Consider the following 20,849-nt stretch of genomic DNA (forward strand, 5'->3'; position numbering starts at 1 on the left):
AGGTCTCTCTCCATGAGAGGAGAAAGCCATCAGGTAGAAAAAACTGCTGGGCTTGAAAAGTACTTTTATCTCAATATCTGCATAAATTCATTTAAATCTTCCTGGCCTTGGTTTCCTCAACTGTAAAACAGAGATAGCAATAGCACCAGCCTTCCAGCATGATTATAAATACTGCATGAGCTAAAGCATGTGGCTACCTCGCTTGACTTAGCCATACACACACCCAATAAATAGACATCGTGACTATTATTATCGTATTTATTTATTTTTATTATCATTTTTAGATATTTGCAAATTATAGACTATCTATGATTTTCATTCCATAGTTCAACCTTTTTTGAAATTCTTGCTTATTCTTCATTCTCCTACTTTACTAATCGTGAAATTTCATCCCTGAAGTGGGACTAGATTCTAGATGTTTGTATTATTGAATACAAATTTTGGAACTAGCTGAGTGTGGTGGCGCATTCCTATAATCCCAGCACTTGGAAGGCTGAGGCAAGAGAATTGTTGAGAGTGAGGTCAAGGCCAGCCTGTACTGGCCAAAAAAAAAATTGAAGCTACCATTTAAAATAGTAGAAATAGTCTATAATAGACATTGATGTCCCCTCATAGTCTTTGTCCTTTGGGAGAAGCAGCGTCACCTGTCTGTTTTTCTGCGGGGCACACTGGAAAGGCCATCAGAGCTCAGTATGGTCTCTACTGTCTTCTTCAACACTAACTCCAAATCAGAGAATGCTATGATTCCTGACAAAAACTGCTTTCCGTGCATGCATATAGGAAGTGATTTTCAAAAGGAGCACCTGCTTCTGCTGCCAGAGTTGGCGCCTTCTTGGCACTGACCTCCACGCATTCCATGACACAAAACCCTGTTTAGTGACCCCTTGTTTCTTGCAGAGCATGCACTTGTGACAGGGTGAGGCTTTGTCCCTGGGTACCTTCACCCTAGTGCCAGAGGCAAGGTGGCCCACCCTCCCGCCAGCCTCCACCAAAGGCTGTGGTGTGTAGGTTCGAGGTGCTTCCCGAGTGTCATTCGGTGGAGGAATGTGTTATCAGCTCGTTTTGTCCTCTCTCTGACCACAGTAGCTGTGCTTAATTTTCTAGGTAAAATAGTTGAAGAAGTGCCTCCCTAACAATTGAACTCCCCAGCCTCCAGATTTTCCTATTTAATTTTGATGTACTTTCATTCTTCAACAACAAAATTGATTATATTCATATAGGAAAGTAATTTTTTCATGGGTGTGTTTGTTCAGAAAAACCCAAAGTTTGGTTTGAAAATGAGGCTGAATCCCAGTTGTAATCCACCAAATATTTGTAACAGACAGAACCACCCAGCCCAAATAGATTACTGAGGTAATAAAACCTAATTTACTTATCACCATATGTCCTTCTTTTTCCTTCTTGTTTTTCTTTTCATCAACATACAACACGATCACTTGTCCTGGAACAAGATTCATGTTGCACATTCACACTGAAGCCTCAGACATAATTTATGTTTATGACATTATTTGGGGTTGTGCTCTTTGTGCTACTATTTATATCAGTACTCTTAGTCTTAGAAGAGCCCCTTTTGTGGCTTGGGACTACAATGCAGCACAATAGTTGACTGAAAATACAAGCTTGAAAAATGAGCAATTAAAACACCTGGATAAAGACAAATTGCAGGCTGTTTTCCCTTAAGTTAGCAGTGGGTACCTGACTGACTGTCATTCAGAATAGGGAAAAATTTTTATGAAAATCATACTTGTTTAGTTTCCAATCTATGAACAACTTTTTTTTTTTTTTTTCCTCCGAAACCAACAAACCTTCAGAGACCACATTTTGGGAGCAATAACTTATGGTTTTAGGTGACAGGGTTTCTAGAACAGAATGAATAGATTGGATACGGGTGTGAACTGATTCTTAGTGAAGTTGAAAGGGAACAAAAGCCAGACATTGAAGGAACAAGTTTCAGCCTCTAGAGTAGGGGAACTGGAATTTAAACTATGTCCTCACAAATGTTTTTACTTCTTCTTTCTTTGTACCTTGCAGAGTAAAAACCAGGGATCCGTCTTTGTCCGGATACACGCCCCGTGGCAGGTGCTGGCCAGAGAGGCAGAATTCTTGAAGATCAAAGTTCCCACCAAGAAAGTATGACCATGTTTCTCTTGGGTTCTGGGTCTCCCAAGGGTGGGGTGGACACAAACTTTTAGGAATAGGACCAAGTTGGATGTGGGTTTTGAGGAATTAAAATAACACCTGGTTCCCCTGGGAGCCAACGTATGTGGCCCTGAGGTGGGAGGGACAGGAGTAAGCAGGGGTGCGGGTGGTGAGAGAGGCTTTCACCTCAGAGCTCTGCCTGTGCTAGGCTTCCTAAAAAGTCACACACTGCCCACGTCTGGCCTCCCACTGTCACGCTTTCTTTTCCATTCTTCTAGGGTCTCAACAATGCCAGACATTTCTTCAGAATAAGTACAGCAGGGATATAGACAACAAGTCATGCTGACTGGGTCAGTGGTGCACAGAGAACAGAGTACCAAACCTGGAGGGGTCATGCCACTTCTCCCTTCCAGAGGTGGCATGAGGGGAGTTTCACTTACCTCTTCTACAGAACAGAAGTTCTTGACCAGGCGAGTCAGTGGCCTCCTGTGGGAAGTGTTTCGGAGCATCTGCTCCGCTGTCTCACCTCTGCCATTTTGACTCATTTGCTTGGTGTGGGAGTGGGCTCTGGCATCAGCCCTGTGAAGAAAAACAATTCCCCTGGAGTTCTGTGCATCCTGACTAAAAGCTGCACAATTTAGATGGCACTTAATAGTTTCTCCATTAGAATAATCAATCTATAGTTATATTTAAAAGTTGCCCCAGGGAATTCCTAGGTGATGTGACCCTTTCTATAACAAAACCCAGCAAACAGCTCTAGGGAGAAAGGGAGGGAAAGAGGCGATGACTGGCATTAACTTATCTGAAATGTCTTCTAAGGAGGGTCCTGGGTAGGCAGTACTCTATGTGTGAGCTCTTGTCATGTCTGTCTCTGTCTCTGTATGTCTGTCTTAGGCATGTGCGCACACACACACCCCTGTGATGTTTCACAGGGATCATCTCTGTCATTCTAGTTACCACTGCTGTGATTTCACTCTTCCCCAAATTTACAGTGCTCCGTATTGCTTCTGTGCAGCCACAGCCGCCACACATTTGGCAGCATCAGCTCCGTTTTGATTTACGTTGTTGGCCACACTCATCCCATCTTTACTGCCAACAGCTCTGGGGTCCCCGTCAAAAGTCATTCTCAAGTACTAGCACAGGACCAAGGTATCACGCATCCCCTACTCAAGAATATAGTCATAGGTTCTATTCTGAGGGGTTTGTGAAGATGGTCGAAATGAACACACACAGGTATGAATATTAGCTACAAACATTTTACCAACAAGAAGTGATAGATCTGGGGGAGCTGTACCCTGGAAGCATCCACAGGGGCCCACACTGACCGGTGTCTTTTAGTTGCCAGGTGATGTTCTCCATCTCCGAGTCCTGGTGCTTTCATTCTTTTTTTTTTTTCTGTTCTTTCTTTTTTTTTTTTAATTTTATTGATAAACAGATAGCAATGAGACAGTTTCAAATCAAATCAGAAGTACAGTTTCAACAAATAACACACTGCACATATTCTTCTTAGTGGTTAATTGCTGTACAAGATGCGAACTTGAGATCCTATTTACAAACACCATTAGACCAAATCATTCTATTCATTAAGAGAATGAAGCTATATATCTATCCCAACCACTTTGAATATACAGATACAAAATGGACATTCATCGGTATACCCCATTTTTTCTAAGTTCCGTTATTGAATATTATAGGTGTGTAAACTCAGCAAAATATTCTAAAAGAGTCCAGTAGCCCATAATAGCATTGGGTCTTTGGTTTAACTGGCAATGTCAGAAATTATTGACCTGAGCCCCCCACAGCTCAACATAACAACATGGCTTTACTTCTTATATTTTGTTTTTATACTTTTCTGCTGGATGGTTAAGACCAAGGTAAAGCAGGACCTATGCAACAAGAGTTGTAGCTTTTTGGTCTGAGAAGGTCAATGAAATGCCCTCAGGATTTATCCTGAGATCCTGTACCTCAGATTGTAGAACCTTTGTCAGTGCAGCTGTGTGGATGAGTCACGGCCATTGCTTGGCCAATGTGCTCTCTGTGAAGGTGCTTTCATTCTTGACCTCCGATGTGAGCATCGTTGTTCGTTCTGGATCTGGCTCCTTCTCAACAGCAGAGGCTTTCCCGGGCTCCTGGCTATGGGAGCTAACTTCAGCCCTCGCTATTTTCCCCTCTTTCTCTCTCCCTCTCACCTCCCTCCCCTCGGCTCCCTCTGTGCTCTTCGCACGTGTGGCTGTTCCTCCGCACCTCTTGTTTCTCTGGTGCCTTCTGCTCCCTCTGGTACCTTCCTTACTCTAGGCCCTCTGGCCTCTGCTTCATCCTTTCATGGGCTCAGACCTGTAGAGCTTGTTTTGGTTTTGTATAAATGACAGATCTGCCTGCCAGGCTCGGGACCCCCACATATTAGACATTTGGAACTTACAATTTGTGGCACAGGCAGGACTTGTCTTGAATTTGTACACAGTTGGCTTGTGCAAAGGCTTATTACAAAGTGTCCGTCTCTGAGTTCCTTCCTCGGAACAGACATCTACCCTGGGGTCTACATGGATTAACTTGTGATTTGAGGATGTTGTTTCCTATATCAGAGCCTCAGTTTCTTCATCTTTGACCTGGGCGTAATAATTCCTGTCTTGTTTCCAAAGAGGGTGATTGTAAGAATCCACTTTCTATCGAGTGCCGGGGAAATGCGGACATCTGCTATGCTGTCTGTTTTCTCACACGATTTTATGGGTACTCTCAGTTCCTAATTCCCCAGCACTTCCTTCCTGACCACAGAGGCAGCCAGCACTGACAGCTCCTGCTGTGTAGTATTTGAGAGACGTGTGGGGCGGGGGGCGGGGGGGGGCGCTACTGAGCTCCGAGACTTGGGAGTCACAGGGTGACAAGAAGACTGCACAGACCCAGGCTGCAGAGCAGTGCTGACGCCTGTGCAGATTCCTCTGTCTTTCGGTGTGGTGGGTTAGGGGGCCCAGGGGAGGCTGAGCTGTGCGCTCCTATAGGCAGCAGAGAACGGAAATCTGGGTTCCAGGTTTGACACAGGTGGACTCTCCTGGCATCTGTCCTCAGGCTCAGCCACATGGCCCCTCTCCTCTTTGTATTTGTAGGATGCAGTAGCTTGTACTTGACCTCACAGGGGCGTCATAAGCAGACGAAGAGGATATTACTTGTAATGCTGTGTTTGGATGCATGTGTTTGTAGAAATTAATCTGAGACTCTGATCCCAGGAGTGGCATGGGGGTTAAACCTCATTTCCACACTGAGAGTGGGTTGAGGCAAGGGAAGGAGGAGACAGTGGAGGGCCAGTGTTGTGCCCCGTGGCATTCTGCCTTTTTAAATGGGGCTGAGAAGTGGTTGGGTGAGAATAAGCCATGTTTGCAAAGAGTCCCCTTGTGGAGGGGGTGGGGATGTGGAGGAAGAGTGGGCCATGGCATGGGATGAGGTAAGCATCCTCCAGGCCAGCAGGGGCTTGGATCATAACCCAGCAGGGCCCAAAGAGACAGAGATCATGGGAAGGAAATCACAAAGCCGAGATCTCAAATCTGGACAAATCCATTGTAATGCGTCCGGGGACATGGAGTCCTGAGCACAGATATTAACCGGGAGGGGACTCTTGGAAGGAAATGTTTGTTTTCCAAAAACAACAGAGCAGCCAGTGTGAGAGAGCTCAACGTGGATGCTGAGCGGGGCGGTGAGGCCTGGCCTTTGGCTTCCGAGCAGCCTGAGAGGCCTGGGAATGGGCGCTGCTGGCCCAGTGCATTCTCACCTCTGCTTGTCCCCAGGGTCCTTGCTAGTCGGTGGTCAGCTCCGTGCATTTCTCACGTGTTGTGTCTGTGAATGCCCCCCATCCCCCTGCCGCCTCACATAGCCTAATCCTTTAGGTGAGACAGAGCTAGGAAAAGCGATGTGCCTGGGACGGGCGAGCACCACCTTCATGCGGTCTCTGAGAGCTTCGCAGCACTATTTGTAGTGACTGGTACTGCAGGAGCCTGGTTCGCGCTCCCTGGGAGCCTATCAGAACTGCAGCTTGGGTCCTCTCCAGGCAAGCAGATGCTGTTCACTCCCAGAAGAACCTATCTGTGTAGGAAAGCTGGCTCTGAGCTCCACACACCTCCCAGCTACGAGCAGTGTCTACTGGGGCTGTGATGGCAGCAGTGGTGTACCTGTGGAATGCTGCTCGAGAGGTGGGCGCAAGGCCTGCTAGCTGCTGTCAGTACTGTTGTCACTGTTGTCCCTAGCGATGTGTGGAGGGCAATATGGATGGTGTGCGGGAGACTGTCCCTTCCCACTCTTTCTCTTCCTTCTGCGGCACTGGGAGAAATAGGCCTGATCCTTTTACTCTGCCCAGGCAGCCAGAGCCCAAACATAGAATCCGTGGAGAGGCGGGCATAGATGGCAGTTGGCCTGCATACTGGCTGGGGTATCTCTGTCTTTCAGGCTCTGTGTGAGAGCTCCGAGCTGCAGTGCCTGGGAAAGCCAGTGGGGAGAGTGCGAGGCCCTGCTACATGTCCCTCCAGGGAGGGACAGCCAGAGTGACCAGTGGGGACCTTGAGTTCCAGGATCAGCTCTGCTGTCATGAACCTGGCCGCACTAGCTTTATACCTTAGTCTATCTTTCAAGATGAAACTTGGGTGGGTTGGCAATGGAGAAAAATACAAAAGAATATTTTTTTACAAAGGACAAATAAAAAGTCAGATAACTAGGGGTAGTGGGAAGTGATGGGAAATGATAGAAATGAATGTAACAGTGCTTTGTGCAAGGGAGGCAGGATTTCATTCGGAGCCTGCTGGTCTGGGCTCCAAGAATCCTGGCTGGGGCAGTGCAACCAGGGCCAAGGGGTACCTGGGAGCTGGAGGAGGAAGGAAGAGTACTCCCCGAGAGCCTTCATGGGACGCAGTTCCACTGACACTTTGATTTTAGACTTGTGGCCTGTATAGCTGTGGGAGAATAAACCTCTGTTTTTCAAGCTACCCCATCTGTGACAGTCTGTTATGGCGCCTCTAGGGCACAAATCCACCCTTCCTCAGGACCCAAAGCAATAAGCAGATGGTTCAAGACCTGGTGGTTTCCCAGGCTTGCTGTGCACTCCTGGGATTCACTTCGCAACCCAAGGGTGGCTTGGAGCAGCCTTCTCTGATCATTGCCATGGCTCCATTGTCTGGGGACCTTTGTGCAGGGGGTCTTCCTTGCTGACCCTGGCATGTCTATGGCTACTTCTTTCCTTTCTGTCCTGTTTGGATGGGACAGGAGGGCTGGGGAGAGCTCACCCTGGACTGGATGGTGAAGCTGATGTCGAGGAGATCTGCTTATTGCACACGATGACCACTTTTCCCTTTGTACCTCTATTTCCAAAGACACAGGTTTTCTTGAGTATGAGCTTCTGCTTGTAAGAGGTCAAGGAGGTGTCGACGCGCTTTATATTCTGTTCATATTTCATAATTTCCGCATTTGACCTCGAGGAAGGAGTCCGTAAAACACTCTCAACAATTCCAGTCAAAACACAATGTTGTGACATCACTCAAATGTGTAGCTGTGCGTCCACGTGTGGATGTGCAAGGTCACTGAACCCTGGCTGTTGCTCTTGCACCCTGAGTGCTTGGCCTTGGATTGGAGGCGTACGTACATCATTTGGTTCTATCATCACAGTAGTAAAAGGTGGGTGCTGTTAGTTTCATTTTGTAGATGGAGAAACTTAACTAAGGTCAGAGAGCTTCAAGCAACTCAAAACCATGTGTGTGTAACCCCAAAGCCACTCTCCTGCTCTCTCACTTTCCTGAATGTCAACACCTCCAGTGAAACCTTTTGAGGTGGGTGTGTCTTATAGAACAAATCTTTGGTTTTACAAAACAAAAAAACCAATCAACCAAAACAATACCCCCCCCCTTTTTTCCATGGTCTAACAAACTCCAGAAACACTAATTACTATATTACATTTTGCCCAAACTATGAAAGGCTCTGAGAAGTCTTACAGTAAGGAACGTGGTTCACTTTTGTTCATTTGTTTTACTTCTTCTTGCCGAGCACCTATCAGTATCCGGGGGAATCTGCTGTTCTGCAGAGTGTGCCCTGGGGGAATCTCATCCAAGATGACTAACTCAGGACTGGGACAGGCCTCACATCTAATTTTTGCTAAGGACCAGCTCAGTGAGTTACTTCCTCTCTTGGGATTACAGCCTTTTCACCTGTAAACTAAACATTGTGGCCTACATGCAAGCCACATGGCAATTCAAATTTGTTTCTCCCAGTTGCTGATGTTAGCAGAGGCACCCGAGGATGGACACCCTTGGGGGTCATTCATAATCTCCTGGGTGTGAACATGGTCCATGTCACCAGCTGTCTGGCCTGTGCTGAGTGAGGCAGTGCCCTTAGCCCCCTCTGCCTGCCCCATGTCCTGGCTGCCCCATCTTCCTGGGAACATCACTGGGGAGGCTGTGCACACCCTACTTGTACTGGGCTTCCCTCTTCCAAACCGTGCCTTTCTATGGAGTCTGCTGTAGACTCCTAGAAGGACAGAGTACTTTCCCTTTTTCTTCTATGGAATAGTCCTTATCCAAGTGCTTCAAACATTTGTCCTAGTTCCAGAATGATCTCCCATCCCTCCCTATAGAAACAAACTTTCATCCGTGCATCTCTGCCCGCCTCTCACGGCCTTCACTGACCCTCTTTGGCTCCTTCAGCCTCACCATTTCTGGACTCTGACTCAAATTACAGCCAATAGCTCTCTTACCCATTGATTTTCCTTCATCTTCCATGGGTGCTTTGCTTGTGGGTCTCCAAAGGAATCATAGTTCCAGAGGGCAGGAGGCGTATTTTGTGTTTCTTTGGTTTTCCTTACAAACTCTTGTGTGGAGTTCCACAAATAATAGCGGTTCATGGAATGCTAGGTTGGTTGGTCCACTGTTCCAGCTAGCTCTGCACCCCAGCCCAGGGCTGTGCTTTGTTCATGGTCCTTGGTATGGTCCCTGAGCCCAATAGCAGGTGTTCCAGCTCACAGCTGCCTATAGCCTGCATAAAATTCAGCAGTAATAGTTACCCATGTTCCTCTTTACCCTGACTAATTCCTTCCTTTGGCACACAGTGATTTAACTCCGCTGGAATTATTTTATACTTTGGTAAATTCAGAAAGTCAAAATCAGAAGAAACTCTGTTAAGTTTATTAGGACAGAGTACATAGATCTTGGTTTTGGAGAGAAGGGTCGCTGTCTCGTTAGCCTCCAGGATGCCTCTTTTCACGGGTGCCCTCAGTTGTTTTGAAATGAGCTAGAGCTGTGTGTATGCAAGGCTGGCCAGCGAGGGTGGGGCCTTCCTCTTCTTGTCATTGCCTGCTCTCAGACATTTGTTTTTAATAGAGGCACAGCCCAAAGGGTAGGTTTACATTTCATATCTTTATGGGCTTTTGGTGCATACTCTTTGATTACCACTTAAATAGGCTGGAAAGATTGCAGAATGCTTTGATTTTCTAAAAAATTCTTTTTTGTTTTCTGTAATGCCTCTCATCTCTGAAAATCAGAGAAAGAAATCCAGTGGCACCTAAGTGCTGTGGTTGTGGGGTAGAACCTGCGATGGCACATGGCCGGGTACAGCCGTGGAGAAGGAGCACGGGTTTCTGAACCCAAGGCCACACCCAGGGCTCCAGAATGGCACAATTAAAAAATGAAAAGGTCAGAGGGAGCTAATTAAACTTTGATAGTTTTAAACTCACATGGAGAAATAAATTAGTGACTTTGTTTCCCTGAGGTGTCTATCTGAATTAGACAGCACAAGCACTTACGGACAGCTGCAACTGGACACTAGGTTGGGGCTGGTGGGGTTGAGAGTGAGGACCTTGGGGAGGCTGACTTGTGAGTCAGTTGTCCTCAGTGGCACAGGCTTGGGAGTGCAGGAACAGGTGATGGGAATCATGGGAGTGCAGGAGCAGGTGATGGGAATCATGGGAGTGCAGGAGCAGGTGATGGGAATCATGGGAGTACAGGAGAAGGGGATGGGATTCACAGCAGCACAGTAGCAGTAAGCCAGGACTGTGTGGAGGAGCTGCAACTGACCATAGCCACTCTTCCAGTAGGGGATGAGAGAGCAGTGGCCCAAGGTGGCCACGGCTGCTGCTGTGGAATTGCAGGAAGAAGCTAGCAGAGAGAGCAGGCAGAGGCCATCAGCTTCCTGGATTTGGGCTCCAGGGCAGAACTTTTATACAGGAAGAGCTTGTACAGTCAAGTGCTGGCCCACAGAAGCTTCCAGAGCCAGTTGTTTCATTGTAAAGAATTTTGAAAACTGGTTAATACACTTGAAATTGGCTGGAGTGGGAGGGGTATCCTGCAGAAATCAGCAATTTGCACATTGGCATGACCCAGCCACCCACGTGAGAGGCCATTGCAAGTACCAGCATCCACTGAGGGGCACCCTGAGTACAGAGACTGGGTGCAGTCAGAGCAGGCCTTCAGCTTCATTTTCATTCACTTCTGGGTGACATCACTCCTGCTCCAGGCATGAAGGGGCTGTTGGACAGATAAGGGCCAGGCGTGCAAAGGCCTAGTCAGGGACCTTGAGTGGATTTCATATCTTCCCACTCCTCCTCCCTGTACTGTTTTTCAGACTGGGCATCACCAGGCACCTTCACTAAAGTCTGTGTCTATGCCTAGCGCTGCATGGGGGAGGTGGGGGGCTGTGCTGTGTTGTTCGGCAGCAACCAGAACAGAACTGGGAAAGTAGGCACTGAATATATAATGGGAACAGAAGACTGAGTCAGAGGTGCTGGATTTCATCGTCAGAGGCAGCTTCCAGGGGCATGATTCTGAGACTGGCAGTGAGACTGCCCAAGGGCAGAGGGAAGGAAGCTGGCCCCTCAGGGCTGTCTGCAGACATAAGACATGGCACAACATGCTGGTACCTGGGTATTAGTGCCCATTCCTCTTTATACAAAACATTTAGGCAGAGTCTAGTTATAACTCGGATGGGGCTCAGTCAAATCTAAGAAGTCTGTCCTTTGGAAAGGTGCATTTTCCTCTGTGACTCCATCCATCCATCATCCTCCTCCACTCATGCAATGGATATTTTTTATTAGCACACATTACTAAAGAGAATAATGGGGTTCACTGACACTTTTGTACATGTGTGCATGTAACACACATTGATATCTTGCTCCCATGATCCTCTCTTCTCTCCCTTTCTACCCTTTACACGGGTCTCTTTCCTCTTCTCTGTCTTCCTTCTGCTTTCATGTCAGCTCTTTCTTTCTTTCTTTCTTTCTTTCTTTCTTTCTTTCTTTCTTTCTTTCTTTCTTTCTTTCTTTCTTCTGCTCTAGATTTCCCACATGAGAGAAAACCTGTGCAGCTTCTTTTATAGGTTTGGACTATTTGCCTCATGGAACCATCTCCAGTTCCATCCATTTTCCTGCAAGAGACATGGCTTCATTCTTCTTTATAGCTGAATGGTACTCTGTTGCGCATATGCACCACAGTTTCTGTATCCACACACCTGTTGACAGGCGCTGGGCTGAGTTCGCCCTGGCGAATGGTGCCAAGGAGAACATGGGCACACAGGCATCTTGGATGCACGGTGACTGGTTCATCTGGGTACATACTGAGAAGTGGCACAGCTCACCTAATGAACATTACATTGATTATTGCTGAGTACCAAGTGCTCTCTGCTGCAGTAGGGATTATGCCTGTCTCCTGGACCCTTGTGACTTTTATGTGGCTGGTTATGAATTAGGAGGGACCCACAGGAGAATAAGAGAGGGAGAAGCTGAAAGAGCCAGCCAGAAGGAATTCAGTCAGTTGGGGAGTTGAGGGATGGGCCGTCAGCAGGGAGACTGCAGACTTGTGAGTTGGGTGCAAGCCTGGAGGGTGGTAATGGCAGGAGAAATCTGCCTAGAGATGGGATGGCATGTCCTCAGGCACCAAGGGCAGGAAACCCTGGCCCATGTGAGGAACTGTGAGGAGCGCGTGTGGGGCCAGCGGTAGGGGTTGAGGCAGAGCCAAGAGGCAGGGCCAGGGCTCCTAAGGGGCCTCGTTAGTTGTGTAGTTTGGAAAGTTTGGACTTTATACCCCAGTTTAAAAGTCAACAAACATTCATTCGTGTGTAGAGGACATGCTGACAACACAAATGAAGACCATAAATGAACGCAGAATTAGACAACAGAGAGCGTGTATTTTGCCACTAGGTCCCTGTGCACAGCCAGCGATGCTGTGGATGGGAAGCTTGTCTGAACAGGTAGGGATGAGGGACCTAGCTAGCCCCTTTTCTCATTGTGTGCTCAGAAGATCTCCCTCTTGGCTCTAGGTTCCAGCTGCTCTTAGCAGCTCCTGGTGCTGTTTCCATTTTGGCTGGTGAATGGCTTAACACTCCCTTGCATGGGTGAACGTACTGTGGGCAGGAGGAGGTACATATGTTCAGCAGCATGGAACTCCCGAGTGGCGCAGTGCACGCATGCGTGTCCCTCAGGTACCACCTGGGCACAAGAGCAGTAGTTCTGCCACAATCTGGCTGCTCCAGCTCCTCACCCTTTGGCTCCAGAGCCTCCTGTCCTATCCAGCAGGTGCCACGTGTCACACCTTCCAGACTTCTCTGGGTGTCTTCCTTTTGAAATGGAAGCAGAGCAGGAGGATGTGCGCGAGCTCGCAGACTGGCCCTGTGTCCCAGCCTGAGCCCAGGAGGTCTCTGGGTCTCCAGATGCTTGTGTGACGTTGGCACATTGAAAGCAAGACCTTCAGGGCTGCCTTGGTTTCCTTCACTGGAAGATGAGGACAGGGACTTGTACATTGTCCAAGACAAACATCACTACAGCCTTCGTACTCTGCATCCCAGAGAAGCAACATGATTTTAATGTAGAGAGGAAACAAATCAGTCCTCAGACCACACCGCTGTGCTTCTCCGGAGGGGAGAGGCTGAGGGAGACAAGAAGGAAGAAAGAAGCAAAGGAAAAAAGCAATTTCGGTAAACCCTTTAGACTGTGACAGTGAGGCCAAAGCAAGCTTTTATGAGAACCACATTTGGGCCCAGGAAGAAAAAATAAGAGCAACATTCTTTAAAAATTATTTATGATTTTAAGCACATGAAAGGCGTATCGTGTACCCGGGGAGGGCATAATGGGGAGCAGCTGCCTCACATGTGTCTGCCATTGCTGAGGATGTTCATAATTCTCTGATGTCCAAGAATAACAGCAATAACGATGCCACTGCTGATTGTATTAATATTAGAAAGGATTGGGGTGCCTTCCTGGGACTCTGAAGAAGGCAAAAGAAGAGTCTGGGCTGCTGGGCTGGATGGGGCTGAGAAGGGAGTCCCGGTCTACTTCTTTCTCAGGAAAGGAAACAACCAAGGACCAGAGGGCGTTAGGTTCCAGGAAAGAGCCCTGGTCGGGGAAGCCAAGAAGTCTGGGTTCCAGGCCTGATTTTCCCACCAATGCTGGCAATCCTCTGCCCCTTCCAGGCTCTGTTTTTTCCTCTCTAAGAAAGACATGCCCCAAGCCCCTCATGGAGGCCCCAGTGGGTCCTGCCCTCAGAGGTGCTGGACACCCTAGAAGGCGTTCTTCTGCGTGTAGCAGTTCTCTGTCAGCCCTTCACTTCTCTGCGCTTAGTGCAGTCTACACTTCGCTCAGGACTTTGACCTCCAGGAAGTGCTGGCAATGTTTGAGCATGAATAAGAGTCTCTCTTTCATTCAATCTTTAATGTCATAGAACACTAGACTTGCTCTCAAAGGCATTTTCCTCTTTTACAACTTGTTAAGTGGGTTTGGAGTAGCAGTCAGTCTAGGCTAATTATCCACCACTACTGAGGAAACCTGGGATCACCCCGGTGCCACATGAATATGGGGTTTCCCCTCTGGCTGGTGGGAACAGGTGCTATTCCCAATCTTTCCAGTTAGTTCTTCAGTCTGGGGAGATTTCCTCACATCCATGTTACTAAAGACACAAGAAGGACCTTCTGTGGGTCTCTGGAGCTCCCAGGGACCTCAGGTGCTCTGTACTGCAAATTTTAGTTTCCAGGGCCTCCCCAGACTTGTAACTGTCTCCTTGCCTGTGAAGATTTGTGGGGCTTCACCTGTTTGCCCTTCCACTCTCACCTGTCTACTTCTGGTCCCTAAAGGATGGCTGTCCTTGGTTACCTGAAGTTCTATAAATTGAAAACCATTATCTCATGGATTTTTTTTTTTTTTTTTTTTCAGAACCGGGGATTGAACTCAGGCCCTTGTGCTTGCCAGGGAAGCACTTATTCCACTGAGCCATCTCCCCAGCCCAATCTCATGGATGTTTTGGGTTTATGGTGGGAAGAAAAACCTTGTCCGTGGAACTCTGTCATGATAGGAAACAGAAGTTTCCCAATGCTCTTTTGTGTAGAGGCAAGGAACAGTGGGGAGGAGTGCCTTGTTCAAAGTAGTGCAGCGGGAGTCAGCAAGGACCGGGGCCCAGTCCTTGAGTCAAGAAGTATGACTGTATGCTCACTGTGTGCCAGGCACCAGCTGGGGACCCTCTTCCCTCTGGAAGTCTGCAGTCTGTTGGCAAGACTGATGAGCAGACCAAGAATTAGAGAAAGATAAGCAAGAGGTGAAGAGTAAGCCATGGTACATTTTAGGGTAGTGATCCTTTACAGGGAGCCAAGGAAGCAGGGCAGGAAGTGAGAGGGGAAGTTGACACATGGACCGGGGTGCCAAAGGAGAGGTGGGAGTTATCCAGGCAAACAAAAGGAGCAAGGGAGTCCCAGGCACAGGCAAAGACACACCAAGGCATGGAGGCGAGAAGTGGCCCCAGAGCCAGTGGCCATGGTCTTGCGGGGTGGTGTACCACGCATGGCCTGCTGCTCACTCTGAGGGGCTGCCTGGACCCATCCCCACAGAATCCCTGAAGTCTGTAAAATCTCTGTCCAGCCAAAGTGTGCTGAGGTGCTTCATCCCGGGAGTGTTTGTGGGCTTGTTCAGGGCTGTGGAACAGATGTTCCTCTGAGGTTTCTCGTGGGACTTTGCCCTTCCACAGCCTTGACATTTTTCTTGACAGCAGATTATAGTGTCACTTCTAGAGGTTTGGAGTATCCCTTATCCTGTTAAGTCAAAGTAGGGGAGGATGGTGGTGCATACTGCCTCCCAGTTACTCAGGAGGCTGAGACAGGAGGAGCACATGTTTAAGGGTAGCCTAGGTAACTTAGTGCGATCCTATCTCAAAATAAAATGTGCAGAAAGGGCTGACTGTGTTGTGTCTCAGTGGCACAGTGCCTATCTAGGATGTGTGAGGCCCTGTGTTCAATCTCAAGTACTGCCCCTGCCCCCCACCAAAAAAAAAAAAAAAAGGTAAAATGTGTCCAGCCTCCACGCCTGGTGCAGGAATGAGGCAGTGCAAAAGCTCATTCTCTTTAGTCTGTTCCTCTAGGTGTCAAGATAGGACTCAGGAACTGCTTGGAAGTTCTCAGCTAGATTTTTTGCAGAATAGGCCAGGGGACAATTGGTGGTCCATGAACCTGCACCAGCTAAGTGCAGGCCTCCCTGGGCCCTGGAGGCCAGGCTCCTGAGGGTCTTGCTGCCTGCTGGGGACCAGAAGGGAGAACTTTCAGCCCACCAGAGGTGCTGGGACTTTGGCATTGCTCTCCAAGCCGTAAAGGAGAATCTGTGCAGGCATTTTGTGGACATCAGTAATTTATTTTAGCTTTCCTGTCAGCAGAACAACTTCTGTGTCTTGTAACTAATTTGCAAATTAGGAAGACCCGGCATTATAATGCAGGTGGAAGTGCATTATTTAAAACACTGTATGTACCAGAGTTATTAATAATTGTCAAGGTGGTCCATCTCTTAAATGTTTTTTTTTTGCAGTTTTTTTAAAACCATGCAGCAGAAAAGTATAAATATGAGGTATAAAAAGTAAAGCCATATTAATATGCTGAGCTGTAAAAGGCTCAAGTTAACAACTTCTGACATTGCCAGTCCTATGGATAATCCACTACTTTTATGGAGTACTGTACTATATTGGATTATTTTGCTGAATCCATGCACCTACAATATTTAAATGGCAATGGAATACTCATCTCTAACAAAACTAAACAAAAAAGGAGGATATATATGAAGGATCATTTTGTATCTGTGTATACAAAATAATTAGGATAGATATATAGCTACTTTCTCTTACTTTAATGAGTTTACGAGGCAAGCACTTATTCTACTGAGCTATCTCCCTGACCCCATTTAATGAAAAGAAAGATTTGTACTAATAGTGTTTGGACAGGATATCCTGTCTGCATCTTGTACTATGAATAACCACTCTGCCTTAAATATTTGATACATTAAAAGAGTTTGATATTTTGAAAGCAAATTTATCTAAATACAGCCATTTTCTTAGAGGAAATAATGTGATTCTGGGTGGTCCCAGAAACATGGCATAGCTGTGACACAGATTTTGGATTAGGTTGAGTTGAATTTAATCCAAGCTCTGGCACCTACTGTGGTTTGTGTGGCCTTTGTGGACGCTGTTCACCTATCATAGCCCTAATTCCTTAGCATAGTATGGGAATAACGTTATCCACCTTACCCGGCTGCTGTGAGCACTGGAGCCTACTTTGTGTCAGATGCCAGATGCTGTTTAGAGAGTGATTCCATACTGTCCAGTAGGATCTGGGGACTGTCATGTAGTAGGCCTGCAGTTTCTCTTATGGTGATGTCAAGTCACTGTGAGAAAGTCTGGGTTCTGGCTGTTTCCTGCATTGTTACCCCCAGCCACCCACTTACCAGAGGGTGTCCTTTGACAGCAAAGGAAGGGTCCTGCTTCTCGATTCTCGAAGACTCCTCCTCTATCCAGCATCCCTCCCAAGGCTCTGTGTGCTGTGAAGCTCTGGTTGTGAAGCCCTTTCCCCCAAGTGTTTCCTGTGGTCCCCTTTTCAGACCCCTGACTTTGCTTTTCGTAGATGTATGAGATCAAAGCCGGAGGCAGCATTGCGAAGAAGTTCAATGCGGTTTTGCAGAAGCTGAGCTCTCCACTACAGCCCAAAGTTCCAGAGCATAGCAACAACAGGATGAAGAACCTGTCCTACCCGTTCTCCAGGGAGAAAATGTACCTGTGAGTAAGGGCTGCTGGAGCAGGTGTGGGGGTGTGGGGGTGGGGAGGAGGAAGTGGAAGCACACCGTGAGTTCCTGGATGTCTAGGAACCAGGGGAGGGAGCTTGCTCTCACAGTGAAGTACCTCCTGTGCCTCTGATTCCCTATCCCCATGAAGGATCATCTCATACAGCCCTGAACATTTGCTCAGTGGAGACCGGGCACGATGGATACAGAGCCCAGATGCAGCCAGCTATAAGCTATGGAGCTTTGTGAAGAAGACAGTGACAGATATTGTCTGCCTTCTGCAGGGAAACCCCTCTGCCAGTTCCCCATGTAATAGGATTTGGATATGACGAGATAAACCAGAGAGAAGGGGGCTGAAGCTTTGGGTTTTTTTATTCCCACTACATATTCATGCACTCCCTGACTCTGAGGAGTCCCGCATTTCCATGCAGGAAGAGTGCATCAAACCCCTCTACAGAATTAGCCGCTTGGGGCCCAGCTGAAGAGGAGCCACGGCTGGGAAGGGAGAGACGCAGAGGCCAGGCCCATGCTCTGCTGCAGGATCTGAGGGGAAAGGTGTGGTGCCAGGGGTGACGAGGGAATTGAGAAAGGCAAGGAGGGCTGTGGAGAGGCGGAGAAGACAGGAGGTTTCATCCTTCTCTGAAGGCCATCCTCAGGAAGCAGCATTTCTGCATCCTGGGAGAGCGTCTGCTGCCCACCTCGGCCACGGAGACAGTGGTTCTGTGCACGTGGGTGTGCTGCTCCTCACGAGACCTCCTTCCTCCTTGGTGAGATGTCTCACCAGACACAACCATCGTTCTGCGATAGGCGGGAAAATGAGGTCCGAGGCTAGCCCAAGGACATGCAGCCTAAGTGGCTGAGCTGGGACTGTCAGGGGAACACTTTGCCTGCTGTTCTGCTTTGTGTGTGTGTATCTGGTAATGGGGATTTAACCCAGGGCTTCCACAGTGAACTACATCCCCAGTCTTTATTTATTTTTAAACTTTTAGATAGTTACCTGGGCTGGACTTGGACTTGTGATCCTCCTGTTTCAGCTTCCTGAAGTGCTAGATTAGACGCACATCCCACCATGCCTGGCTCCTGCTGCTCTTTTTGCATTCTGGCTTTCTTTACTTTGATGGCCCCTCCCACACATCTAATTCACTCCTTTCGCTGCCTTTAAAGGTCAGTCCGTGAGCCCTCTCCTTTTGGGGAAATTCTGTTTTTCCTACGCAGAAGTCCGTTTTCTGGACTCTCAGCGCCGTGTTCTAGCTCATATCCCTTGTAGATGTGCATCCTCCATGGCTGGAGGCTCCAGGGGCCAGGAGCACTGTGTTCACCTTCTGTCCTCTAGCACGGTGCTCTGGCACAAGGAGCTCTCCACACTTACCTCTTTTGAGGGAGAAGTTCAATATATGAAGTACTGAGCAGACAAGAGTTTGGTATCTAAGTCAGTGGCATGTGTGTTGTTTTTCTTTTAAGAAAAAAATGTTAATGAATTGTTTTTTCTAAACTAAGCATTCAAGTTTAACTACAGGGTTGGCACTTTGATAAATAAGTAGTTCTGGGCTACATTTGGGGCACCCACCTCTGAAAGATTTGGCACCACTGCTCTAATTGGTTGGAGAAGAGTGACAACAGGAAATGAAATTTTGTAAAACAAAGAGTTATAATCCCAATACCATGAAGCTAGACTTATTTGTACTTTGTACTTTTATGATCTCCGTCTACACACAGGTATATTTCCTACATGGCTTCATTTTGAAACCTTATTGTAATATTTTTCTATTATGGTATACATTTTTCCATTTACAAATTGTTCATGATTATAATCATCATGGACTGAATGTTAATCTGTAATACAAGTTGTGAAATTGCTTCTTATCTCTACAATCTATATGATAAATATGTTTGCAATGAATTTTTTAGATAAATTTTTTCCTCTGTTTGTTTGTTATTTATCATAAAGCTCCTATTTAAGTTTTCATACGAGATCAGGTTTGTTCAGAGTGGTGTGGCTGTAGACCTATGGTCAGTTTTCAGATTTATTAGGTCAAAACACCATATAGGGCTGGGGCAGTAGCTCATATGTGTAGCATGCATGAGGCCTTGGTTTATTCGCAGCGCACACACAAGAAGCATAAGCACCGTGGAATGTGAGCATGTGCACTTTACACTTCCAACCCTGTCACTTTCAGAAGGACTCCTCTGGGCTGGTCTGGACGTGGTCTTGGATGTGGGTTTATTGACCATTTGCTTTGTTGGTGTCTCCAGGTACAACATCCAGGAAAAGGATTCTTTCTTTGACAATGCCACACGTAGCCGCATTGTAAGTAAATGAATGTGCTGAATTGGGGAAGGTGTTTGGGAAAGGCAGAGCAGATGGTTGGCAGGGGGTTCTCCTGTCCTCCCTGCTACCTCTCATCATTTGAATGATGTTGCCTAGCAACTAAGAGGCATATCCAAGAGCTTCTCCACACTTCTAGCAATCAACAGTATAACCAACTTCCCTCTCCCAGGTTTGAGAGGAACCTCTCTGCTTTATGGATTCCCCACTGAAGCCTTTCTTAGAAACACACACACACACACACACACACACACACACACACACACGCACACTCTGCTAGAGATGCTGTAGGCTGCCTACCAGTTAGGTAGGCAACCTCTGTTTTGTAGTTGAAGACACTGAGGGTCTGAGAAGCAATTGCTGAAAAAGTTCATACAGACTGTTAGTATCAGAACAAGTAGAAGCATCCTTCTGATTGCTGGGCCACTGCATACTGTGTTCATTCTCTTTGCATCTCTACAGCAAGAAACTATGTAAATTTACATTCAAAATGCTGGATATAGGTAAATGGATGCAACTAGAGACTGCATATGAAAGTGTTATATTGTCTCCCTAGTTTAAGAACCTGAAACAGTAAATAGGATCTGAAAGGTATAGTAGATACTGTGAAAGGGAAAGAAACCTTTTAAAGGGAAGGAACACCTGGCATGAGGCACAGGAGAAAAGAAAGAAGAAAGGAAGGGAAAAAGAAGTATCTATGCATATGTACAGGACAGCCTGGGTTGTACTGCTGATTTCTGCTGGTCTATTGAAAAGAGCAGTTAATGCTTAAATACTTGCTTTCTCTCCTTTTTAATTGTTAAAAAATTTTTAAACCAACTTTGCATGTTTAAAATTGGTAATTTGAATAACTAATTTGAAGACAACAATATGCAATACAGTGACCACTGTTGAATTCCTATCATTTTGTTTAGTGAAATTCTGGATCATTTCTATTGTTTTTTTCACTATTTTTAGTTTGCTCTTTTAAAAAAATTGCTAGAGTCATCCAACTTTTCCAAGAATAAAGTCACCAGCCAAATCAGCAGAGAGATAACGTTTGTGACCAAAGTCCTTCCATTTAAAAAAAATATAATTTTATTGAGAAACAAATATCAATGAGATAGTTACACGACCGATTACTGCATATTGTTGTCTTAGTGGTTATTGATTGTACAAGATGCAGACCTGATATCCTGTCTCAAACACTGTTGTAACAAACCTCTCTATACAAAAGGGTTGTATATTTCTATCTCACTTTTTTGGTTAGTTTTGTCAGAGAAGGGCATTACATTTTCATTTAAATATTGTAGGTACTTGAATTCAGCAGAATCTCCCAATAGAGTCCAGTAGTCCATAATAGTAGTGGGTTTT

General features: G+C 46.7%; 1 protein-coding gene across 4 annotated transcripts in view; it reads left to right on the top strand.

The window, feature by feature from the left end:
* Positions 1-20,849, top strand: part of Ano2 (anoctamin 2) — a 372,934-nt gene that overhangs the window by 79,320 nt on the left and 272,765 nt on the right. For 3 of the 4 annotated variants that reach the window (XM_023703730.1, XM_023703729.1, XM_023703727.1), the window contains 3 exons: positions 2,032-2,130; positions 17,014-17,165; positions 19,424-19,478. In XM_023703730.1, the coding sequence (XP_023559498.1) occupies positions 2,032-2,130; positions 17,014-17,165; positions 19,424-19,478 (306 nt within the window). Of the gene's footprint in view, positions 1-2,031; positions 2,131-7,532; positions 7,536-17,013; positions 17,166-19,423; positions 19,479-20,849 lie in introns of all 4 variants that reach the window. The other variant, XM_012517437.2, reaches the window with a different exon arrangement.

Source organism: Octodon degus, unplaced genomic scaffold, assembly GCF_000260255.1.
Source record: "Octodon degus isolate 3935 unplaced genomic scaffold, OctDeg1.0 scaffold00178, whole genome shotgun sequence".
Lineage (NCBI taxonomy): Eukaryota > Metazoa > Chordata > Mammalia > Rodentia > Octodontidae > Octodon > Octodon degus.